This window comes from Melospiza georgiana, chromosome Z (assembly GCF_028018845.1).
Source record: "Melospiza georgiana isolate bMelGeo1 chromosome Z, bMelGeo1.pri, whole genome shotgun sequence".
NCBI classification, from domain to species: Eukaryota; Metazoa; Chordata; class Aves; order Passeriformes; family Passerellidae; genus Melospiza; species Melospiza georgiana.
The window spans coordinates 24,350,278-24,375,192 of record NC_080465.1 but is presented as its reverse complement, the minus strand read 5'-3'; the positions used below and the strand labels follow the sequence as shown (position 1 = coordinate 24,375,192).

The following is a 24,915-nucleotide window of genomic DNA, read 5'->3' as shown; positions in this document are numbered from 1 at the left end:
GACTTGAAGTAAAGGCCTTAGACTGCATGAGGCGAAAACTGAGTTTGACTAGAAATCTTTTCAAGTTAAACTAGGTAAGAAGAACACGGATTTTTGTGGGAAAACCCAAATGGGAGAAGAAGCATCTTCTCGGTTAAAGATAAAGAGCTCAGTTTTGCCACTCTAGGTCTATTCAGAAAACTAAAATATTGGACTTTAAAAAAAAAAACCCAAAAAACATTAAAATAGCTGGAATTCCTACAGAAACATCTCTGGGTCAAATCAATACTGGGGCAGCACTTAAGGACAAAGTCTTCCCATTCTACATGGTAAAACGCATTCTTCTGCATGAAACTAAGGACAAGTAACTATTTGAGCCATGAACAGGAACATCGCTTAATTATCCTTTGTTCGCACAAAACTCAGACATGAAAACAGCAGCTGCAATTCTATTTGTCAGTACACCAAGTTAAGCAGTTCATAATCAGTACTTCCCCTTACTCCCAGTGTCCCCAAAGGCTTTAAACTGACTCAGAAAAATAAATCAAAGAGATTGCAAATAGCAAAATTTCCCATCCACTGAATATATTTTCAGCACTGCAAACTGAATTCTATTTTCTAAGGATTTGTTATTTTAAAGAACTTCAGAGATATCTGATCTCTTCTATTTATGAAAGACCATCCAATAGACTTGTGAGCAAATTACTTTAGAGAAAGAAAGGAAAAGAAAAGGAGATCCAACATGAGAGTATAACCTGCTATCTGAAGGGATTTAAGAAATTATACAGATGCGTGATATTTGCACCCAGAGCTCAATCACTTAAAAACTATGTCCACCCCTATGCATTCAGTAAGTTCCAGCTGGTGACAAGAACCCCATAAAGAAATCTTAAAATATAAAAAACCCCACTATTTTAGATCTAATTTTCTTATATCCTACAAAACCCTGATGCTTCACTATTAATATGAACTATGTACATTAGATTGGAAGATGCTGAGGGAAATTCTAGACTACTAATTATCTATCTGCTGACAGACAACAGAGAATAGAAATTTTCAGTTCCTGGAAGTTGCAAAATAAAGATCAAAATTCTAACTAGGAAATTAGATAAAAGAATATAAAAGCAGACATACAGGATGCTAAACTGGTAGCTGAAACCCAGCGGATAAACAGATAATGAGGAACAGAGGTGGTTTTTGTGGCAAAATTATGTAACAAGAAACAACTGCGCATGACCTAAGAGAAGTTCAAGGCAAAGTCCTTACAACACTGGGGACACCCAGTGACTACGAGGACCAGAGACCCCTATGGACGAGCCTCTAAGATCATAAAAGGACTTCCAGTAGGAGGCAGATGCATGCAAATTAGTTCTAGGAAAAGTGATGTTTATGTATTACCTAGGAAGTATGCCGTAATGAATATGTATGATCACGACGGAATAAATACCCTGTTGTAAAGTTTCATGACACACATTCAATTGGAGGAAAAATCTTCCGAATGTGTCCAGACCTGCAATAAAGAATGCCTGCTTTCTAATATCTCAAATTGTGTTAGAAGTCCATTCTTAGCCAACTTCAGTATCAATGCAGCTTTTTATCATTAAATGTATTTGGGGGAACTGCATTTTGTCACAACAGGCAGGATCTGACTAGAAGTCACAGCATTTCTCTTACTTGTCTTATAAATCTGGTGCAAGACATCAAAAGAGTTGTCTGATCTGTATAAAGAGAAGCATCCATGTATTACTATTAATTAATCACACACATGGAATCAGTGCTTAACTAGGAAAAAAAGTAAAAATTTTAGAAGGAGAAAATCAAAATAGGAATTTCAGAATTTCTTCATTTTCATACTACCTGTACTACTTTTAAGAATAAATTTTTAATGTTTATTAAATTTCTAAATGTTCAAAACAAATGTCCACAGATTGTACATTAAAAAAAAATCTACATACAAAATTCAAACAATTTTTAGTATGGACAGGTCTCTACATTTTCTTGCATCACTCCATGAACATATTATAATGGTGATGTCACACATGCATATATATATATAAGCAACTCCATTTTCCATTTATGTAAATCCAGTTGCTTTTTTCTCCTTCAGCTTTCAAGAGCTACACATTCAATTAAGATGTTACAAAAAAAAAACTTTTACTGCAGTAAATATATAACAAAGGTATTCTTAAAATAAACAAGTGTCAGTTGCAGGCCAAGACAAGAGAGTAAAAAAATTTAATTATTGGAAGTTTTTCTTCATATTTGTGGCAATTAACAGACACATATATAGCTGCATTGTGTCCAATTCTATGTCATTTATAAAAGCAGATGTGAAACTGACTGTCGCAAACTGCCTTAAGATGAAAATGTTATAGATTCAGATATGTCTAAGTACTTCTGCTACATACCACTTTTATTCACTCTTTTCAAAAGAAAATGGAAAAGAATTCTTTATCATGTAATAACTATTTTTGCCATGTGTTGCGCACATGTGTTCTATTTCCAGCACACTACCACCAAGCACATGAGATCAGATTATTTTTGCCAGCAGGTTTTCTCTGCCAAGGATATAAACGGCTAAGCAGGCTCAGTTCCCTCACCAGTGAAGAAATCAGGTGCCACAGGCACTTAGTACTCCAGAAAAAAAGGCGTTACTTCACTCATACAATGCACTGTGACAATCTGCCTCAGAAAACTGTGAAGAAAACTAGCATCCTTTCCTCACAAATCAACATGACAAATACCCACAGATGAGAAATGAGCATTTCAGATGGAAGTGACTACTTGATTGGATTTAATATCTATGGAAGAGATTTGGACCTTAGACACTGCAGTGGAAAGTCAAATACTCAGAAGTACATAATGGAAATAAAGAGCAGCTAAGTTCCTGTGTAAGAACAAATGCATTTACCAGAACCTCACCAAATCTGTCTTATCAATTTAGTATGATCAGGGCTAATTAATAATCTGTAACTTCCAGTTAAAATAACCTTCACATGGTTTTAGTCCCTTTAAAACCACAAAGTTTTAAACCATTATATATGGATTACAGATGAGTGAGTTTAAGATCTGAAAAAAACTGGTCCATGAGCATGTCATTGCTCTCTTTTTAACTAAGATTTGAACAGTGAAAATTACATTAACTAAAGTAGCTAGCCTCCACCATAATCATGTAAAAATGGCTATTGTATCATGAAATCAGACCATTGTTTAGGCTGAAAAAGACCTCCAAGATCATCGAATCCAATCACTTACCTTGCCCATGTCCCTAAGTATCATATCTACACATCTTTTAAATATCTCTAGGGATCTTACTGGACTCAGCCAATCATTCAACAGCCCTACTAACCCGTTACAATCATCGTCAAACCATGAACAACATGCTACTACAAAAAGACAGAATTCTACCTAATACAGTCCTCTGTGTTTTCCAGGCAATTTTATAAAACTATTTCAAAACATACAAAGTTGTCTTGGAAATCTAAAAATGTATTTATTACAGAAAGTGCAAGTAATTTGAAAATATTAAGTTCCTGGACTGTCTTAATGCCAGTTATGATATTAACCCAGCTCTCTAGAGATCTGATAAAAAGGAAAAAAAGTGAAAAATTAAATGCTTTGTATCTTAAACATAGACAACTTTTTCTCTGTTGCAAGATTTGAAATGAAGGGCTTTAGCAAAATCACATTGCTGATGAAAGTCTACAAAGAAAGACAGTCAAACAATATTTTGTGATTCAGGAATATATCTCAAATTCATAATCCAGTGTCTAATATTCTAAGGTGCTACAATTTCAGCCTCCAAGAAAAAAAATGCAGTATGTAAAGCAGTATGAATAACAATACCCATAAATCATTTCTTAGAATTTCTCTAACTGCTAACCATGAAGGGCAAGAAATACAGAAATAATCTTTTTCCAAAACCCGAGTTTCTACCAGAAGAGTGCTAATGGTACTTTTGGATTAAAAATAGCTAAAGAGCACCTCCCTAAATACTAAGTTCTTAATTAAGAATTCACCACTGTATTCTGAAAATAGAATGGGGAAAAAGAATAACCCTCTTGGGCTGTAACACCTGTCAGAACAGGCTTAAAGTGACTTCAAGCATCCCTCTAGCAAAACTAAAATGAGTACAGTAGCATGATAGCAATGTTGGTATTCATAACCATACATGACATTTTTGGAACGAATCCAGCTAAGGACTCCAGATTTCATTTTTCATGTTACACAAATCCATAATTTTGTACTGCTTGACTCTGGATAGCAGGTAAGCCCCCATTCAGTTGTTTTCCCATTACACAGCAGAATGGGGAAATGAAAAGAGCCACAAAAGCAGTGGGGAGGGAGAGGAGCACCCACCTTGCAGGTTGAGATAAAGGCAGTTTAATAAGCACAAGGAGAAAAAAGAAATAAACAAATTATGCAAAAGCAGCCATTGGCCACCAGCAGACCAATGTCTCTGCAGTCCTGAACAAGGTCTACTTTGTAAAAACAACTACTCAATTTTACTGCTGAGTATGATCTCCTATGTTACGGACTATCCCTCTGCTCAATTCACATCATCTGTGCCAGCTGCGCCCCGCCCCAGCCTCCTGCTTACCCTCAGCTGACTGACTGGCACAGTGAGAAGCACAGGGGACCTTGATGTTGGGCAACAACTATTCAGTGACAACTATAAAACAGTGGCATCTTTTCAACACTGTTCTGGTCACCAATCTATACAACACAGCACCATATGGACTGCTGGGAAGTGAACTCTAAAACAGACATGCCCAGTACAAGTTTTAAAGATAAGACCACTACCAATTAATGCACTTGTTAGTGCACACATCAACCACAGAGGAAAAACTCATATACTTCAAAATAGCTACAGAGAGATACAGAAATCTGAAGGTTGATATATACAAGGATATCAGAGGACTCCTCTGAACTGCCCTGTGACTTCAAAGATCTTAAAGATACCAACAATGGCTACACAGTTAGTCCTGTAGGTTTAGATATCAAATCAACAATATTTAATACACCTGCAGGACACCGACTATAGCTTAAAGATGACAAATTATACCATACTAAGAATTCTTCAGGACAGGAGAATCTCAAGAAGACTTTACTCACTTTCATGGAAACAAAACTGTTCAGATACAGTATCCTGTCCACTCATCTACCCTATCAAACCAAGGACTTCAGCAGCACTGAAGTCCACAGTCCTCTCTTTGATCCACACACAAACATCAGGAGCGGGTTCGTGATAGTTATGCAGGTTTCCAGTTAAGTCCTTCTTTAAGATGGTCAAGTTCATCTACACATCTCCAACATATAAGCAATTACAGGAATTTTTTACATGGTGTCATGTATGCCAATAGTCTTCTAATTACATGCTTCAATGATACCGGATAAAAAAGGAGGGTAAATAAAAAAGTCATTATAGCATTATAAGCAAGATCTGTATGTTTGTTTCTCTGTTCTAGATAGTGAGGCAAGGTACTCCAGTGAAGCACCTTTCATTGCTTCATAATCATCAAGACGTCACTTTTATTTAAATTCTGGGATATGCTGAAGTTGCGTATCCCAGATATTCACCGTTACTGCCTGTGTCAAGTTTGGACACCAAGTCACTACAAATTTCTACTCTGGAAACTTCTTTATTATTTAGTAACAATCCAAAAGATCTAGAGCATTGCATCAATTTCAAGCATCTCTAGAAATTTTTTTAGTTCTCCAGCTGTTCAGGATGTTACCTGATATACCTATTTGTAAGCTATATGGTTTTACTTATTTTCATTCATTAAATGACTTTCAGTCATTTGGTTATAAAAGTCTTAGCTCTAAAGTTAGACTCAAATCCTCAATTTACTATTATAAAAAGCAAGCTACACCTCCAAAATTTTTACTCAACATAATATAAACAAGATGTAGGAAGGCAACCCAAAAACAGCCAACTGTTTCCTTCAGACATTTGTCTCCCTAGGTTTTCTGTACAGCTACCTAGAGGATATCCCAAGCATGATTCTGATTGCCATAGACAGAGTCCAAACAAATAAACTTATCATCAGTACATTTATTTGTAACTACTTCTCCAGACATAACAAATTACTTTGTACCAAATATTTCATTTTAACAATTTTAGGCATTCAATTTGATCATTTTTTCCCATGCTTTTATAATTTTTCATAGCTTTAGGAAAATCACTGCCTTTCTTGTTACCCTCCTCTGGAAAAAGAACTAACCAAATACCACTACCTCAGTAATATATCTTTTACCTAGATCTTAATATTTTAAGGATTTTAGGTGGCTTCCACTGGAAAAAATATTTCCATAAAATACACACATTAATTGTGTGCATTTGCTGTAAGGGACTAAAAGCCCAAGGTAATTTGTTAAAATACTAAAACAGAAATTTTTTTTAAATATATTTTTTAATCAGCAGGTAAAACACCATGGACTCCAATAGCCAAAGATACACTTTAATCCTGCTTGTATACTTCCCAGAACACATAAGCCAGCTGAATGATACCAAATACAGTATAGCCTTCTGTTGCTCAAAATGAGTTCTGAAGACAGATATCCATCACATAAAATAATCTCACATTTCCAGTGACTGAAGCAGGTGCTGTGTTTCCACATAACTATATTCCAGAGTCCAGCGTTTGGTAAATATTATACCAGTAAAGCACTAACTTGATCAATCAAATTAGGTAACCCTACAAAATGTTGATTCGGTTTGGCAAAGCTCACCACACAACCAGAGAACCAACTCAGACAGATTTGGATCATTTTAGTCAATTTTAAGTAATAGCATGGATCTCAAGTTCAAGATGGCTTCAATCCTATTGACGAAGGAAAAAGGAGAATGCTTGTATCATTGGAATAAATAAACTTTTACAGTTCCATTATTTATCAGATGTCACAAGCCACAGAAGAGAAGGAATGGTCAGATGTTGTTTCACCATATTGAAAAAGCAAGTCTCAAAATTGCATCAATCAAGGAAAAATACTGCTAAAAAGATGACTCTCTAGCTGGAGCTCACAATTTATCTTTCACTAATGGCCTGATCTTAGATTTTTTTTATTTGTATACACAAATCACAGTAAGCTATGGTCCACAGCTCATTCAAGACCAAAAAAGGAAGAAAAATGGCATAGAAATATCCACAACTAGCATTAAAACTGAATATATCCAATTGCCAGAAGCTTTTTTTAAAAAAAAAAAAAGCTTTATGCTACGGTAATATTAGCTATGAATTAAGTTGTCTTTACTTTCATTAGACCCTTAGAAATCTTTGACACCGGAGACAAGTACACATTGACTGAAAGTACTTTCAATTCAAACTGTCTGTATTCAGTGAAACAATGGAATCCCTTCTCAGACAGAAATACAACATTTTTATAAATTGCTCCTAAAGGAGTAACTACAGTGAAGTTGTCATTAGAAAACTTCCAAACTGGAAAAGGACACACAATATTTCATACACAAGTCTTAAGAGCACACAAGGTAGGAAGAGTGAGAAATGTAAACAGAAGCCATACACAAGCCTTAAGAAAAAAAATCCCACCCCTCAAGTAAGGGATAGAAAAAAGAACAAGTAGTTACAGATTTAGTCTTTCCTGCTGAAGATATTCCACTTTAACTTTTAGAGCATACTTATTACACAGCTCTGTTCACTACTCACTCAGCTGGAGAAAAATCTTCCTGACTACTTTTATTTTAGACTATTTTTTACACAAGTTCCTCTGAGACTTTATATAACTAATCCAACCTCAATTCATAGCTCTTTAAGAATAAAGGTCTTCCCTCAATCTTACTTTGAAAAATCTGGACAATAAAAAAGAAATCTGGAAAATAACTGGATATGTAGGTTAATTTAGGCTCTCTGCCAGTTCCCCTCCTCTGTAAGGTAGGGAAGAAAATACAATTAAAAGCTAGTGGATCAAGGCAGATCACTCATTTGCTACCATCATGCCCAAAACAGATTGGACTTAGGAAAGATAAATTTAATTTAGTTGCAATAAAAGGTAGACAGTGAGAAACAAAAACAAAACCTTCTTCCCACCATTCTTTCTTCCTTTTTTCCCTGGCTTAACTTTGTTACTAACTCCCCCACCCCTCCCCACCGCTGTACAGAGCAAAAGGGAGGAGGAACGGGGCTTGCAATTCAACCATAACACTTCATCCCTGCCATCTCTCCCACACAATACAGTCTTTCCCAGGACTTCCCACGGGAGACACAGTCCTTCAGGAACTGCTTCAGCATGGTCCTTTCCCCAGGGCACAGTCCTTCTCCAGCATTGGTCCCCCATGGGCCACAACTGCCAGAGCATCTGGTCCTGTATAGGCTGCTGTCCCACAGGTCACAGCTCTGCCAGGACCCTGCTCCTGACTGGGCTCTTCATGGGCTGCAGCTTCCATTAGGGTGTGTCTACCTGCTTCAGCCTGGGGTTCCTCATGGCCTGCAGTGTGGGTATCTGCTCCAGATTGGTCCTCCATGAGCTCCAGGATGACAACCTGCTTTGACGTGTCTTGTCTTTGGGCTGCAAGGAATCTCTCCTTTGGCACTTAAGCACCCCCTCCCCTTCCTTGCTTCTGATCTGAGGGTCTGCAGGGCTGCTCCTCTTCCAATTTTTTCTCACTCCTCTCTCATGGCTGCTGCACATGGCTCTTTACAATTTCTAATATATATGTTATCATAGAGATGCCACCAGCATCTCTAGAAGATTCAGCATTGGGCAGTCACGGGTCTGTTTTGGAACTGGATGCAGCTTGCTCTGTCAAGTATCAGGACAGCTCCTGGTCTTTTCTCAGAGAGGCCCATGTGAACTAAATATATTAGTTTAAAAGCTCTATTCCCATCAGGAGAATAACTTTCAGAAAGCTTAACAAATGGTAACCAAATTCTATCATTTTCTCAATTAAGGCATTGCACCAACCAATGAGAAGACAGACAAGTGATTCTTAAAATAAAATTTCCTAGTTGATTAGATGCTAATTTGAAGACTGCATTGTTGAGTGCAGTCTCACCCAATTTCCTATCATATTCTTTGTGCCTGCTTCCTTGTCAGGAATGGGTCAGTCTTCTGCAAATCAAAAAAATGAACCTTGTTAGATTTTAATATTCTTACTGAAAAACCTCCTGGAAAACTTCACTTTACATTTTTTAGCTCTGAAAAATCCACTGTCATTCTAATTACTTCTGAAATTCAGTATGTGTTGTCAGGTAGTAGAGGAGCATTTGGAGTTAGATAACTAACATACTTCCAAAAGAAAGATACTTAAAGCAGTTTTTCTTACTGGGATTTTTTCCTGTATATAGACTAGATGATCAAACCTCAATCCTAACTGCACTCTCTATCAGCTCAGTTGTTCAACATGTGCTCTAGAATATAATGACGGGAATTAATCATCCAGAAACACAACATCAAAATTAAGAAGCAAAATCATCTACATCGGACAAAGCAAGCTGTAGAACCCAAATGTAACAGGTGACTGTGCGCACTCACAAGACAGAGCTGCCACATGGCTGACCAACCTAACATATTTCATGTCACTCATGTTGATCTAGGAGAAATGCAACTGTTGGTTGAGTCTAATGATCTACAGCACTTGGCATCTGAACACTGGTGAAAGCTTGGAACGAGAAAGAGGAAAGAACCTAGCCACAGTCTACATCATAAGGCATTTATCTGGGGAAATGAAAGGTACATGCAGCAACAGAAATATTCAGAAGACACTAAAACATCTTCATGTGTGATCTGAATGCTTAAGAGGGAAGAGTGGAGTAATACACAAAATCTTTTCTCAGTTCTGGTGCAGGAGCTGAAATCTGGAGAACCAAATATGATCTGGGAAAGCATACTCTTCTCCTTGCTTGCATAACAGAGACTGCAAGAAAAAAGGAGATTACACCCACAGTAATACCTCCCGACTACTCCTGCTAGTTCTATAAAAATAAGAGTAGGTCAAGTGTTTGAGAGCTATTATGAAACTCCTCTACTCCTCCATATTAAAACCTCATAAATAAAGAAGTCTTCAAGGATCTGTGCTACCAGGCTTGTCTGCTTCATAAACTTCTGCCAGAAAAACTGCACCAGCTGGAAGTGGCAGCCGGGAATTAAACTCCATATAGCCAATTCAACTCTGACGGAAACGAAATTTTGATGCAGACAAATTATGCCAACAGGAAAAGCATTTGGGTTGGCTTTACTCATACCACAGATTCAAATGGTGATTTTTTTCTGGCACAGAGATTTCTTCTGCTTTTCCAAGAAGGGACTTTATTGGCCGAGCTGCAGTAACTTTTAGGTCAAAGTGGTTTAAAGAGCTCAAATACCAAAATTTTTCAAACTGTCTTGAAAGTCTGCTACAAAAACAGCAAAAAGTTAACTGTCTGTATTCTGATATCTCTTAAAGATTTTTGAAATAAGGTCTCCAAAGAACAGTAAAAAATTGCTCCAAAGCTTGCTCTCTTCGTATGCACACATATACAAAGCAAATAACCCATCAACCTCACCATTTCTATCGTACAGTCCAGCTCACTTTGCAAAAACAATCCTGAAGAGAGACAGTTCTAAACACTTACCCTCTAAACACAGTCACCACAAAAGTCTCAAGAAGTTACAAGTTACAACAGAAAGCTCTCCTAACTCTCCCAGGCAAATCAAAATCCAGAAGCAGTGTGTTCCTCTAGTCCTTTTCTCCTAAAGGAGATAGGTTTTTTTCTGCTTATCAACAGAGAACAGATGGATGCAGGGAAACTGAGAACAACTCACATGTGGATTTTTAAGAGAAATTATCTGTGACTGGGCTTGGACAGTAAGAGTTAAGCAACTGTCCTGGTTGCACCAGAGGTACTACTCTGAATGGTAAAACAGTAGCAAGGGGTTTTATTTATTAGCCTGAGCTGTAAATTGAACCAATGGACAATGGACTATGAACTATTTACTATGGCTAGTAAATTACTACCTGAAACAAATACATGAAGACTACGGTTTTTTATGCTTTTTTGACCAGACATGAAGAGGGATGGAGGAACATGACATAACCAAGAAAAACAACAATACAAGGAACAGCAACCAAAAAGGTAGAAGCAAAAGAACATAATCAGAATCTGTTTCTTTAATCACTATAACCATCAACACATAAAACTGTTTAAAAGGAAAGATTATTACTTGATCCCATCGTTTTCAATTGCAAAATATAGCATAATCCCCATTTCACGTCATCAAACATACTGACAAGAGTGGGTGAGATAGGAAAAAACAGAAGAAAGCAGGAGACCTAGAACCATGCAGCAGTCTTCCGCTTCAGCCAAAACATATCCAAATGTAAAATTCTATAGCAACTAGAAGGTTTATAAATATTATCTCAGCTTCTATTCAAAGCCTTAGAAAATTGAACAACAAAAGCTTTAAGGTGCAATATTAGCTTGTTCAATTCCTCAGATGAAAGCCATTCTCAAATACTCTCTGAAAACTGAAAAAACTGCTTTTAAGCAAGTATTTTATTTGTACTTTTTTCTGACCTCATGCAGTTAAAATCAGAAGACGCTCTAAAACTTTTTTCAGAATAACTCTGATTGAGTAGTGAGGTCGGACCAGATGACATCACTGAAGTCTCTTCCAACCTTATCCACTCTGCATACACACCAACACAAAATTAGATTTTGAAACAACTTGTGGATACTGCTTCCTCTCTTCCTCACAGTACTGTATCATCCAACACCGTTACACAGACTTATCTCTACAAACATTTTGAAGATGAAAAAAGCCTAAAAATCTGCTCACAAAAAGCACCTCAGCAGTATCACTAATAAACATATGTTAAAATTATATTAATAATGAAAAATCAAGCTATTCAAATTGCCTATGTGAATGTAATTTGCCACCTTGTGTGAACACAGCACAGCCCATCATTATTCGATCACAGACATTTTACACATGGGACATCTGCCTTATTCCATCATAAGCCTATGCCTTCCTCAAGAATGGAACATTGTCAGGAAATAAAAAGACTCCTTTACAGACCCACCTACAATGGCTGCAGAATGGTGCAAGTACATAGCCTCAGCTTACATAGGCCAGGACTGGTCATACATGTTCACTCCAGAAAGACCAATACTTAACTTATTTGATTTCAGATGTAGAAAGAAAGGAGCCAACAAGTGACTCCGTGCCAGAGCATTTCTAATGGAAGCACAAGAAGCCCTTACAGACATAATTACTCAAAGACAGCCTATGCATAATCACAGACACCCTTAACCCCAGACATGCAAGGCTTTGATTTCTGGGCATCCCTTTTGATCAGTGCTAGAGCATTAATGAGGAGCTTTCTACACCCATGGATGTACGAAGTACTAAAAAGGAGACACAAAGAAAAGAGTAGGTAAAGACTCACAGTGAATTTTTATGCAGAAATAAAAGGATATGATTTCTGGCACATCTCTACACTCTTTTATACAATTCCATTTTTGTCTCCCTCCTATTTCACTGTGTGAAAATATCATAATTTGAAATCATAACCAAATCTACATCAGTCATCAAAACAGTTTAAATATTTTAATCATCCACACTGCTACTTTCAGAAAAATGGTTGGATGTCATGTTTTGTGGACTAGGCCTTAGAAGGAAACAAGACACTTGGCTTGTGGCTTTCATAGATATGTGTTGATAGCTAAGGAATGGCAGGATTTAATGATCTTGGACTTCATTCCACACATAAAAGGGAACTACAATCTAGGACAAAGTTTCCCAATATGCAGTCTGTAAAACATCAGATGGTGGTCCAAAAAATAATCATAAAAGTATATTTTTAAAAACATACATTCCCACACATGTTAGCAAGAAAACATTATTGAGGAAATACAAAAAAATAAAAACATTCCAGGTTTAGCCTAACTATATAGCACTATAAGGCACAAGAAAATGTGACATTTCACAAGATGATCCTTGCATTTTTTAAGGAAATTAAATGTTCTTGAAGTAACATATTCTCCTTTAACATTTAAGTTTGAAAACACTTTCTTCTGTTCTACTGAATTTCCTGAGTCCCCTCCAGAAACTGCCTTCTTACATCCAGTATGTTCCTCTCCTCAGCTTGCTTCCCCCTAAGCTGTTAACCTGTGTTTTCCAGATCTCACTATGCTTCCTTTATTATCATTCTCTTTAGAGATACCAGTTAAAGTCACCTACTGAAGCAATCCATCCATCCACTGCGCATTTTCATCTATTTTCATTAACAAACTCTGCTTCGGGTACTCTGTTTCATTTTAAATTTCAGTTACCACTGTTAGAACACCATTTATTTCACTTGTTCAGCTACAGAATCTCCTTTCTTAGGACACTTGTTTCAACCATCACTTTTTTAAAATTAGAGCCACCTAGTTCTCTACTCCCCAGGTTAAGATCCCAATATAGCTACCCAGCCTTTGCCTTTCACTATCTTCTTTTCAAGACTGATTTTCCTTCCTCATGTCCTGGTACGTTCTCTGTTATTATGTCTTAATACATATTCTGAATTGCTTGGCTTTCTAAGCCAGATAAAAAAGCAGCAATGAGCATGTTAAATCTTTATACCAAAACAGCTTGGAAAAGACAGCTAAAAAAGAATACTGGAAGCATACTTGGAGTTCATAAGTACAATAATAGAAGCATACCTGAGATACTCTCCCTTAAAATCAGTATTTCTGCCCTCCTATTTCCAGTACATCACTACTACAAAACTCAAGACTGTCAAATAAAAAACATTGTTAAAAAACCCCAACAGCCATCTTTTTATTTCAAGTACATAACATTTAACTTGAAACACCATTTGCATGTGTTGCTCTGATGCTTCTTTCTTCATTAGTTTAAAAACTAGAGGTTTTTTTCTGAGATGACTAAAACTTAAAACTTCTTGATTTAAAACAAGATACAAACTTTAAATTAAATATGCTGATTAATACACACACATTTAACCTATTTATATGTATTACTAAGCACTGAACTGATTATTCCCTTTTTTCCAAGACAATTATTTTCACAAGTCTTGTAAGTAAAAACTGTATCAGCATGAGAATAGACCTAAGAAAAGCCAGAAGAAGAATTTTAAACTCAACTAAAAGTGCTTAGGTACACTACATATTTAAAAACTGGAAAAACTATTTTGCATTTAAAACTAAACTAATTATGTTATTTGGGCTATCAAGAATAATAACTACAAAAATTATCAGAAAAATAAAATTTCAGAACTGATCTCTTTCTTGACAGTTATATTAATGTATTAGAAAGAACAAACTTCTTCTAGTTCTGTTCTCTTGAACTGTTCTCTTGAAAGAACAAACTGTTCTTTTACTTCTGTTTTCTGTTTCAAATGGATGTAAATTAAATTTGAATAAAGTAAGATCTGGTTGAAACATTTTTAAATAAGAAGTCTATTCGCTTGATATTCATAAAATATACTGCTGTATGAATTGATCTTGACTTGTCAGCAAATTCTGCTTCCCAGCATCTGGTAGCTGAGAGCTCTTGCTTTTCTGAGCACTTTGGCAAGATTTATATACTGTTGGATTTGTGGGATGGGATGTGTGCTTTTTGTTTTGATTTGTTTTTAATTTGAGAATACATTCAGCCTGCAGTAACATGCATATTCATCATGAAATTTTAAGTTTACATATGTTTCTTTAACTAAAATTTCAAGTTAATACATTTAAAAGAAAGGTTTGATACAGCTTTCTACAAAGCCTCTTTATATGACCGCAAATTATTTGCACCTCATTCTGAAATACTGGCAAGAGTTTCTAGATCAATTAAATGATTTTTCACTATCATGGTTAAACTATTATATATTTTGAAATACCTTATGACACAGAAGAAATAAACCAAATATTTGATGTGTCTTGGCAATCAAGGAAAATAATTTAAAAATGTTTTGTTTGTTACTGAGATTAATATATGAAAAAGACATGTTTCCTTGGAATCTGGGCCTTTTTTGGCTTTTTTAGTGCAATAAGAGAATACAGATTTCCAGCTTTTTAGGAAAATTAAGTTTGCATACCAGCACAGAATATCCCCGGGACTTCACTCCGGAATACAACAGTTCGTACTTTCTTATCAGATTTCAAAGCATCCACAGCTTTTGACATCTACAGAGAAAAGGAGGAAGGGGAATCACCAAACACTTTTTTAAGTGCTTCATTCCAATACTTCACCGTTATAGTAAAAACTATTCTTTTCACTTACCATTTTTACAAGATTTTTACTAAGTGCATTCTTGGCATGAGATCTGTTTAATCCAAGCACCACAATTCCTGGAGAGGAAGAAAGATCACATCATTGTTACAATGGAGTGAAATATGTATCATCTATGTAAATTATTATTATTTTGAAATTATACAAAAGGCATTGAGGGTTAAAAAAAATGCTAGTGTAATCACTACTGAATTTCTGAAAGAAAATAAAATTAGTTATTCTTTTCAATACTCAACAGAAATTACACTTACTTTAATAACAAAAATAGGGCCATAACATCGTTATGTGGAAAGAGTGCTTACAAAGGTTGAATGTAGAACTACACAACTGCATGCACAAATTTCATGTTTCTGCATGAAGTGCTGACACACCATCAGGAAAGATGCTTAATTGTAAAGCACATATTTCCATATTTAGAGAGACTATATCCAGAGACTTTTTAAAGCATGAAGCGCTATCAGAGCAAAGACCAGCAACTCTGCTACAGGTAAAAAGAAGTCATAAACATGGAAAGAATGCCATCAATGGGAAAAATTGGTATTTTTGTTTAAAAAGGAAAAAAATCAAACAAAAAATTCTCTCTGAAACACAAAAATCAAGCTCAGTGCTTGGTACATGACTCCAAAGACACAGTCAAAATTCCCTCAGCCCAGTTAAAAGATCAATTGTCTAACTGATTACCTGTGCGTTGGTTTGAATATTGCAGCAGAAACAAAAATTTTCTTTATTATGCCCCACTCACCTTAACAGGCATGAATATCAAAGAGGAAAATTCTGAAAAGTCTATTTTGGCAATGCCTAAGTTTATCACAATTATAGCAATCTTTTAGACAATTACTGCCTGAATTCACACAACTGCCTGAGTTCAAAACACCAGCACACAGTCCTGATCCTGCCCAGGTAACATTTTATCAGTCAGGACCTTTTATGCAGAAAATGCAAGGATAAGGGGGAAAATAGGACTGGGGCAGGACCAGGAATGAAAGGCAGAAAGGAAGCTCTGTCTCAAACAAAAATGCCCACCGTATTGCCACCAATCTATGATACGAAAAAACAGAATTCCAGAAACTCATTGTTTGCCCAGGTGATTACTACTTCACCACTCAGCTTTGAATGTACAATCTGTAGCCTTCCTTGTCATCTCAGTGCATACTGCTTCTTCTATTTCTGGAAGACCTGTCCTCCCTTAGGACTGACCCATTAGTGTCTGAGCTCCCTTCCTCTCCTTCCTCCTGCATGTACGTGGCACACACATGCACACAAGACAAGATTTAAAAGAGCTCCTGCTCCTTCTGCAGTTACCAATTTGAAGACAAAGTCTTCCATTTGTCAGCTACCAGTGTCAAGATTCAAACAAAAAGAGTGTCAAATGCAGTAATAAAGCACACATGCCTTTCTTGCTCTTAAGGTACAGTCAATTGTTAAGTATAGATACCTCCTAAAAGGGGAGTGGAGCCAGGTCAACCCAAATGACCTTCGTTCCTTGTTCTACAAGCCTGAATTCCCACACTTACACCTGTGGCTGGAGATACTCATATAGGACCACCCACAAAGGTCGCTACTCAGCACTTGCATAGGGATCTGTTTACATGCTGTTAAGCAAAAAGGAATGGTAGTGTAGCACTTTTCTTCAGCTGTTACAACTTCTTCTCCAGGAGGAGGATCACTCCAAATTCAAATATTCCATATGTTCAACACGAGTAGATCAGGCAAAAGCATCATCCTACATTAAAGCAACAAAAAGACCCTTCATCCTGACTTCACTTTGATTTTCAGGCACTACAAATCCCATGCTTGAATCAACCAGAGACGCTATTACCCCAAACCATACTTCAGTCAGAAAATAGCATCCTTTTCACAAACATGTTATACTCAATGGCAATAACACTTAATGACACTTGAATTTTTCTTCTTCCCACTGGAGCTGAAAGACTGCTACTCCACGACCAACAACAGTGTATTCAGAAGGAAGCTCCACTTAACACTAAAGCAATTTAAAGATTTTTTCCTACAATGGAATTATCCTTGAAGACAAATCATACATCTCAATTTTTGCTTAGCAGTGTTGTATCAAGTCATAAAACTATCACTTCTGCTTTCTTCCACAGAAGTAAAAGATAAAGATGACACCCACCTAGTTGTTTTCATTTAAGTATGAAAAAAATATGAAGCAGAAGTGCAAGAGAAAAAGTATAAAAGGTTTGCAAGGGACACCTACATATTGCAGTGATATATATACAAAAGACATGCCTTACAGTCACATTTGAATCATCATTGTTCTGATATGCCATTACTACAAGATCTGAGCATCCTGAGGATGGAAAGGACCTTGAAGATCATTTAGTTCCAAGCCTCCTGCAGGGACACCTTGCACTAGACCAGGTTGTCCAGAGGCCCATCCAACACTGCCTTGAACATCTCCAGGGATGATGCATCCACAGCTTCTTTGGGCAATCACTTTCAGTCCCTAAAAGTAAAGAATTTCTTCCTAATATCTAAACTAAACCTGCTCTCTTTCTGTTTTAAGTCCTTCTCTATCTTTCTTAGAGGCTCCCTTCAGAAAATGGAATGTCACAGTAGGCCATCCTGAAGGATGAACAGTTCCAATTCCCTCAGACTTTTTTTATAGGAAAGGTACTCCATCCCTCTAATCATATTCATGGCTCTTCTGGACCAACTCCAACAGTTCCATGTCCTCCCTGTGCTGGGAGCCCAGAGCTGGATGCAGGTTCCAGGTGGGCTCTCCCCAGAGCAGAGCAGAGGGGCAGAATCCCCTCCCTGCCCTGCTGCCCACGCTGCTCTGGATGCAGCCCAGGACACGTTTGGCTCTGTGGGCTGGGAGTGCCCATGGCTGGGTCATGTCCAGCCTCTCACCCACCAGCACCCCCAAGCCCTTCTGGGCAGGGCTGCTCTGTATCTGCTCATCCCCAGCCTGTGCTGGTACCATGGGTTACTCTGACCCAGGTGCCACACCTTGCACTTGGTCTTTTTAAATTTCACGAGATTCTCATGGACCCACTTCCCAAGTTTGTCCAGCTCCCTCTGGATAGCATCCCATCCTTCAGCTATGTCAACTGCACGACTCAGCTTGGTATCATCTAAAAATCTGCTGAAGGTGAACTCAATCCCCTCATCTATGTCATCAATGAACATACTAAATCACAGTGGTCCCAGTAGAGACCCCTGAGGCACACTGCTTGTCACTGACGTCCATCAGGACCCTGAGCCATTGACCACTACACTCTGGATGGTCCATCCATCAAATCCATCTCTCTCCACTTTAGAAACAAAGGTGTTGTGGGGAACTCTGCAAAAGGCTTTCCAGAAGTCCAGATAAATGAAATGTGTAGCTATTCCCTTGACCACTGATGGAATGAATTTCATCATTCAAGGTCAGTGGGTTGGTCAGGCAGGACGTGCCTTTGGTGAAGCCATGCTGGCTGTCTTGAATCACCTCCCTGTCCTCCACGTGCCTCAGCACAGTTTCTAGAAGGATCTGTTCCTCACAGAGGAGAGGCACAGAGGTGAGGCTCATGGGTCACTAGTTCCCAGACTTCAGCTTTCTGTCCCTTTTCAACATGGGTACAATGTTTCCCTTTTTCCAGTCATGGGGGACTTGACCTGAGGGCAGCAACTATTCAATAATACCTGTTACATTGACATTAAAAGCAATTAATCATGGTTCATTTTTCCTAAAGCATACACATATATATGTGGTTTCTGAAATCCTTTAAAATAAACTGTTTGAAAACTCTACCTGTGAAAGAAAATATATTAAAAAGTAATCATTAATAAATAGAAGCAGAAATTAGCAGTAGTACTATAGTAGTAGTAGTCTTTGCTTTGTTGGTGTATCTGTATGGTATCAAAAATGTGAGAGTTCTACTAACAAGGAATAAGCATTCACATAATGCTAAACCAAATATTAATGTCATAGTTTTTCCTTGGAGTCATCCCCACATTATTTCTGGGACACACTTCAGCACATAATGTGCATCTATTAAAAATACATCTGCCTACTGAAAACTAACTTCATCTTAACTGGCTAGGCTCTCCAAGAGACAATGATTCCCGGTGCTAATATAAGCAGCAATATTCCTGTATACTACTTTCCTAGCCAACCATTAGAGGCAAAACATACATAAATGAACAATATATTTCTGCTAACAAGTTGCCCCTGTCAAAAGAGAAAGCTGCTTGTGTATAATTATCAGCGCTCAAAAGAAAGAGGAAATGCAACTTATATTATAAAAGTTATATCATAAAAACTAAAGTTATATTATAAAATGAAACCATAGTAAGAGTAAGAAATGTCTTCCACTGAAATAAGAACACATATGTATCTGGAAGATAGTTTTAAAATATTCATAAATTTCCAGAAACATTCTGGTTTCAAAGCATATACTATATTTAATACTTGAATAAAGTGAAGAGATTAGATCCTGGTTTAACTACTGCTTGTATTAGCACACAGGAGATCTTACTTTTAATAATGCTTTTTATCTCTTTTATCTTGCACATTTTAGAGATCAAAAGATCATCCTCAGTGTTTGGTAGAAACACATTTAAATGGTTACTTAAAAATTAATCTTATCTTTTAACCAATATTAGACACTGTGCCAGAGTTTGAAATATTCACTACATCTGCATATAAAGTACTTGCAGAATTATTTTTATTGGTATTTATTTTATTATTTATTTGCATTAAATACACACACACAAGTAATTTTTCATAATTAAAGAAATATTTTAAAAAGTCTGAATTGTGCTTTGAAAAGTGGAAGAGGGATCAAAGTAAGTTAGTTTTAAGCTTGTTTCACTTAACTACTCAGGTACACCAAGGCAAACAAGTAGACTTAGATGTTTATTATTCTGAAGTAGTTTCTTACGCAAAACAGGAACATATGGTGAATATATCATGCACAATTCTGGTGGCTTTCATTAATTATCTTATCAAGAAGTATTTAAGTGAAAAATCACACTGATGTGTACTAACCAGCACTTTTTAAAGGCACCAAAACACTCTTCAAAATCTCCTATCTGAGCCTGTTTCACCTCTAAATTCTGACCTAACTCTTTTCTGCACTTCTTAAGTTAATAAATCTCACCTGCTCAGCCTTGCTTTAAACACGGCAAAGGGATGGGAAGTTCTTCCAATTTATCAGCTAGCTATCACACCAACCTCTGAGCAAACAACTTCAACCAAGACTGTATTTGTTTCTGCCCATTCCATGTATATTAGAATTCCAACTGATGAAGACCAAAAGCTGTCTAATTCTAAACTGAACCAAAACCAGCTGGGAAATTTGACCATAAGGAGTCATTCTAGTGTAAAATTTAAATTTTAAAAATATTTATATCACATTCCAGCAAGTGTCACCATCACACTGGAATCAAGACTAAAAAGATACTTCTCCCCATGGCACCTATAACTTAAAAATCCAAAGCACTAAGGTAATTTAAATTTGTAATGGGATCACTAATGTAATTTGGCTAATTTCTGGAATGTGAATAACTGTAATACATTTCAGCCCTAGTGATGATCAAATAGAATCTCAAATAAAGTAAAAGATATATGCTTAATTTTAAAAAATTAATACACTGATAGTCATCTTTACTCACAGAAAACTGACACTAAGAGCTCCACAAGCTGCAACATGGGCAGAATATACAGGTATTTTTCAATCACATTCTTCAAAAACCCCCCACCTGTTGTATTCTAGTTCTGGTCAGATTTCAAATTTGGAAGCTGGAATGCCTTCAGTTAAAATTCCAATAACTAGCCTTTGCAAACATAGTCTCATTTTACTTCATGTTTAACAACCTCCCAAGACCTGGGGTATGCAGACCACATGTAAGTGATATGAAGCAGAACAGTTTGCTACTTTGCCTACAGGCAAAGATTTTTCTAGTGCTACAAGACATAGGCCTGTACGTGAGGCAGGTACAGCCAGTTTTCCTTCCTCCCAAGTATCCACAGTCCTCTCTGAGCAACGTGGAAATGCTCGGCACGTGCAAGAGCACAACCACAGCATCAACAAGCCTGAACGTGCCGAAGGAGGCAGAGAGCAGGGTCTGAGCGTGCACACACCAAGTCAAGAAGTATGTAATGGGATGGTGTGATGAGGCCACGGGGGAACCAGAGTACCGTGTGGGGAAGCCAAGAACACGAAATGGTAGATCAAGGAACGGCAGGGTAGAGAAGAGCAAGAAAGACCAGAGGGGTGTTTACAGAGCTGGCGTCCTCATTAAGCAGAGATGTTACATGCTGTAAGTAGAGAAATACAGATAAACTTGGTATACAAGGTGAGGAGGAGAGTGTGTGCTAGCACTACAGGGAGGAAGTAGAGCCACGTTACTTTTGTGGAAATGTTGCGTGCTCTTTGTGCTGCTGAAGAAGGCATATGAAGTTAATGTCTCCTTCTGGCCTACTTCTACATCCTTGTTCTTATCTTTTTCTAACAAACAGTGTTTGTTTCTGTGCCCTTCCAAAGAAAATTCCTTCCGCTTAAGAGAATTCATTAATTAAAAATCCTTCCTTATGATAGCAAGAGCTGCTTTAACATTACAAATACTATCTCCAAGTTTTGGGGCTTTAGGCTACATATTCAGTAGGAAACACCTTCAGAACATTATAAAAACAATGATTCCTAGCCAATTCAACAGCTGGAACACACTGCCTAATTCTATGTTTGTTGTGTAATAAAAATAAAAGTTGATTACTATGTAAGATCGTGATATTTTCTACCACTTCTTGGTAAAGCACAAAATAAACAAAGAAAAACACTCTTCTAACATTTTACAAACTCTTCTTTGCTCCTGTATTGTCTCTTCCTTAACTTAAAATAATCCCAAAAAAATCTGAATAGATGTTTGAAACTAATTCCAAGTTTCAGAGTCAGCTGGAAAAACAGAACTAAAGTAGTACATTTTAAAGGAAGTGGAAAGAGTTAGAAACAGAACTACAGAAGATAATTTCAGGACCAGATTATATCATCTTTACTATCAATCCTAAATAATGACAAAAACCTGCCCTCAGATGAAAGCACAACATCAGTTTTCCCTTGAAAATGAAAGAATAATCATCTAAGCTCATACTAAAATTCAAAGTTTTAAAGTTACCTCTCTGTATATGTATACAAATCTATGTACAGGCATACTCAACTCATTGGCATTTGTTTAATTGCCAGCATGTGTGAAATAGCTGAGTGAAAGTGCTCACAGACATAAACTAAACTGTACATCTCAACACATGGTGGTTCCAAGATATATTCTCCATGTAAAGAGATTCACATGCTGCAGATACCAAAGCTCTATACTATGGCCCTGTCTGTAAAAGCAGGTACAACATCATGGCTAGAGAAATAAATCCTCAGGAACAGAGTTTGCACTTACTTCTCCTCCACCTTTCCTAGCCCTGCTGCATCCACAGGGGAACAAAGTGACAAACACCAAAGGAAGTGGAACACTTTCAAAATCCAAAGAGCATCACATCAGAAGAGGAAGTAAAAACTGTCTGTACTGTGATGCACTGGCTGCACGTCATTAAGGAGCACAGATATTTTTTTTTTTTTGACCAGGTGAGTTAAAATAAGACTCTTGGTATAGCTGAGTAGAAAAAAGTGAGTAGTAGTTGACAACACTAAAAGCAAGGAGGAGGATGAGATGATTACTAGGAGAGTGGCATGAGATAAGAGAATACTGAAGCCATACCTTCCACCACAGAAAGCATGGATATCAGTTTTATGCCCTCTCTGCCCCCTGCACAAAAGCGCAAAACTGATGTCTGAAGCAGCATGATTCCAGACATTTGCTGCTAAACTTCATTTTCTCACAATTAGAGAGGCAAACAGATGCCAGTTCACAGAGGTGTACCTCACAAACATAGTACATATGCTGCAGCACTCTGGAAAAGAGGATTGATGCTGTTGACACACCTCAAGGACAGGACATCCACAGCAATCTAGACAGGCTCATGAAGTGGGCCCATGGGAATCTCATGAGGTTTAAAAAGACCAAGTGCAAGGTGATTCAGCTGGGTCAGAACAAACCCCAGTATCATCACTGACAGATACAGAGCAGCCCTGCCCAGAAGGGCTTGGGGGTGTTGGTGGGTGAGAGGCTGGACATGACCCAGCCATGGGCACTCCCAGCCCAGAGAGCCAAACGTGTCCTGGGCTGCACCCAGAGCAGCGTGGGCAGCAGGGGAGGGAGGGGATTCTGCCCCTCTGCTCTGCTCTGGGGAGAGCCCACCTGGAACCTGCATCCAGCTCTGGGCTCCCAGCACAGGAGGGACATGGAACCATTGGAGCTGGTCCAGAGGAGGCCACCAAGATGATAAGAATGGGACACCTCTCCTATAAAGAAAGGCTGACAGAATTGTAACTGTTCAGTGTAGAAATGAGAAGGCTTGGAAGTGACCTAGTCGCAGCCTTCCAGTACCTGAAGGGAACCTACATGAAAGATGAGGCAAGACTATTTATAAGGACATGTAGCAACAGAACAAGGTGGAATTGGTTCAAACTGGAAGAAAATAGGTCTAGATTAGTTAATAGGAGGAAATTCTTTCCTGTGAGGGTGATGAAGCACTGGAATAGGTTGCCCACCGAAGTTGTGGATGCCCCATTCCTGCAAGTGTTCAAGGCACGGCTGGATGGGGCTCTAAGCACATCTGGGTCCCTGCCCATGGCGGAGGAGTCAGAACCAGATACTATTCAACGCCCTTTCTAACCCGAGCCGTTCTACGTGAAGAGCCAAGAAGGACCAGGCTGACCCAGTTCTGCCACTGCCATATCGACAGCTCCCAGCACTCTGCGACGCAACCCCGGCCGCGGTGACAAGGAGGAGGAGCCTCCGCTCTCTTCCCGCCCCTCGCCGCCGGGCAGCTCCCCCAGGGCCGCCCTCTCTCTGCCCCGCAGGGGTCACCCCGGCCAGGCCGGGAAGGCAGGTGCTCAGCCGCCTTTCCCTCGTTACCTTTGTGCTCATCATCCAGGTACCGGACGCGCAGCTCCTCCTCTTCCTTCGCCTGGGAGCCGTAGCTCCTCCCGGCCGAGGGGAGAGCGGCGGCGGCGACGCCTCCGCGCAGCGGGGGCGCGCGGTGGCCGGTTCGGCCGAGGGCGGCGAAGGTCGCGGCGGCTGCGGCTGCGAGCCTGAGCCGGGCGCGCAGGAGGCCGAGCCCGCCCAGCGCCGCCGCCGCCGCCGCCATCGCTGCTGCCGGCGCCGCCTCAGCCTCTCGCGGCCCCGGCCCCGGTCCCGCCGTCCACGTGACCGGCTGCGGCACGCACGGGGCGCCGCTCCCCCCGCCTCCCCTCCCCTCCGCGCGCCGCCGCCGCGGTCCGGGCCCGCGGGGAGGGGGCGGCTCGGCGCGGCCGGGCCCGGCTCCTGCGCGGTGCTGTCCTGCCTGGGGAAAAGGCTTGTCAGTCAGCGGAGATCTGAAACTTGACAGAAAGCCAGCCCCATCCTGGGCCGCGTCAAAATCAGCGCGGGCAGCAGGGCGTTCTGCCTCTGCTCCGCCGTGGTGAGACCCCACCTGGAGCACTGCATCCAGCTCTGGGGTCCCCAGCAGAAGAAGGACAAGAAACTGATGAAGTCCAGAGGAGGCCATGAAGGTGATGAGGGGTCTGGAACACCTCCTCTACAAAGACAGGCGGAGGGAGCTGTGGCTGGTGAAGAGATGGGGAAGAGAAGCCTGTGTGGACACCCCACAGCAACCTTCCC

At 39.0% G+C, this 24,915-nt stretch overlaps 1 protein-coding gene across 1 annotated transcript in view; it reads right to left on the bottom strand.

Moving 5' to 3' along the window:
* The window catches only part of AUH (AU RNA binding methylglutaconyl-CoA hydratase), a 111,451-nt gene extending 87,048 nt beyond the window's left edge, over window positions 1-24,403 (bottom strand). The window contains exons 1-3 of the mRNA XM_058044349.1: window positions 24,172-24,403; window positions 15,190-15,257; window positions 15,005-15,092 (exon numbers count right to left, since the gene is read on the bottom strand). Of these exons, the coding sequence (XP_057900332.1) occupies window positions 15,005-15,092; window positions 15,190-15,257; window positions 24,172-24,403 (388 nt within the window). The remainder of the gene's footprint in view (window positions 1-15,004; window positions 15,093-15,189; window positions 15,258-24,171) is intronic.
* Between the last annotated feature and the right edge of the window lie 512 nt (window positions 24,404-24,915).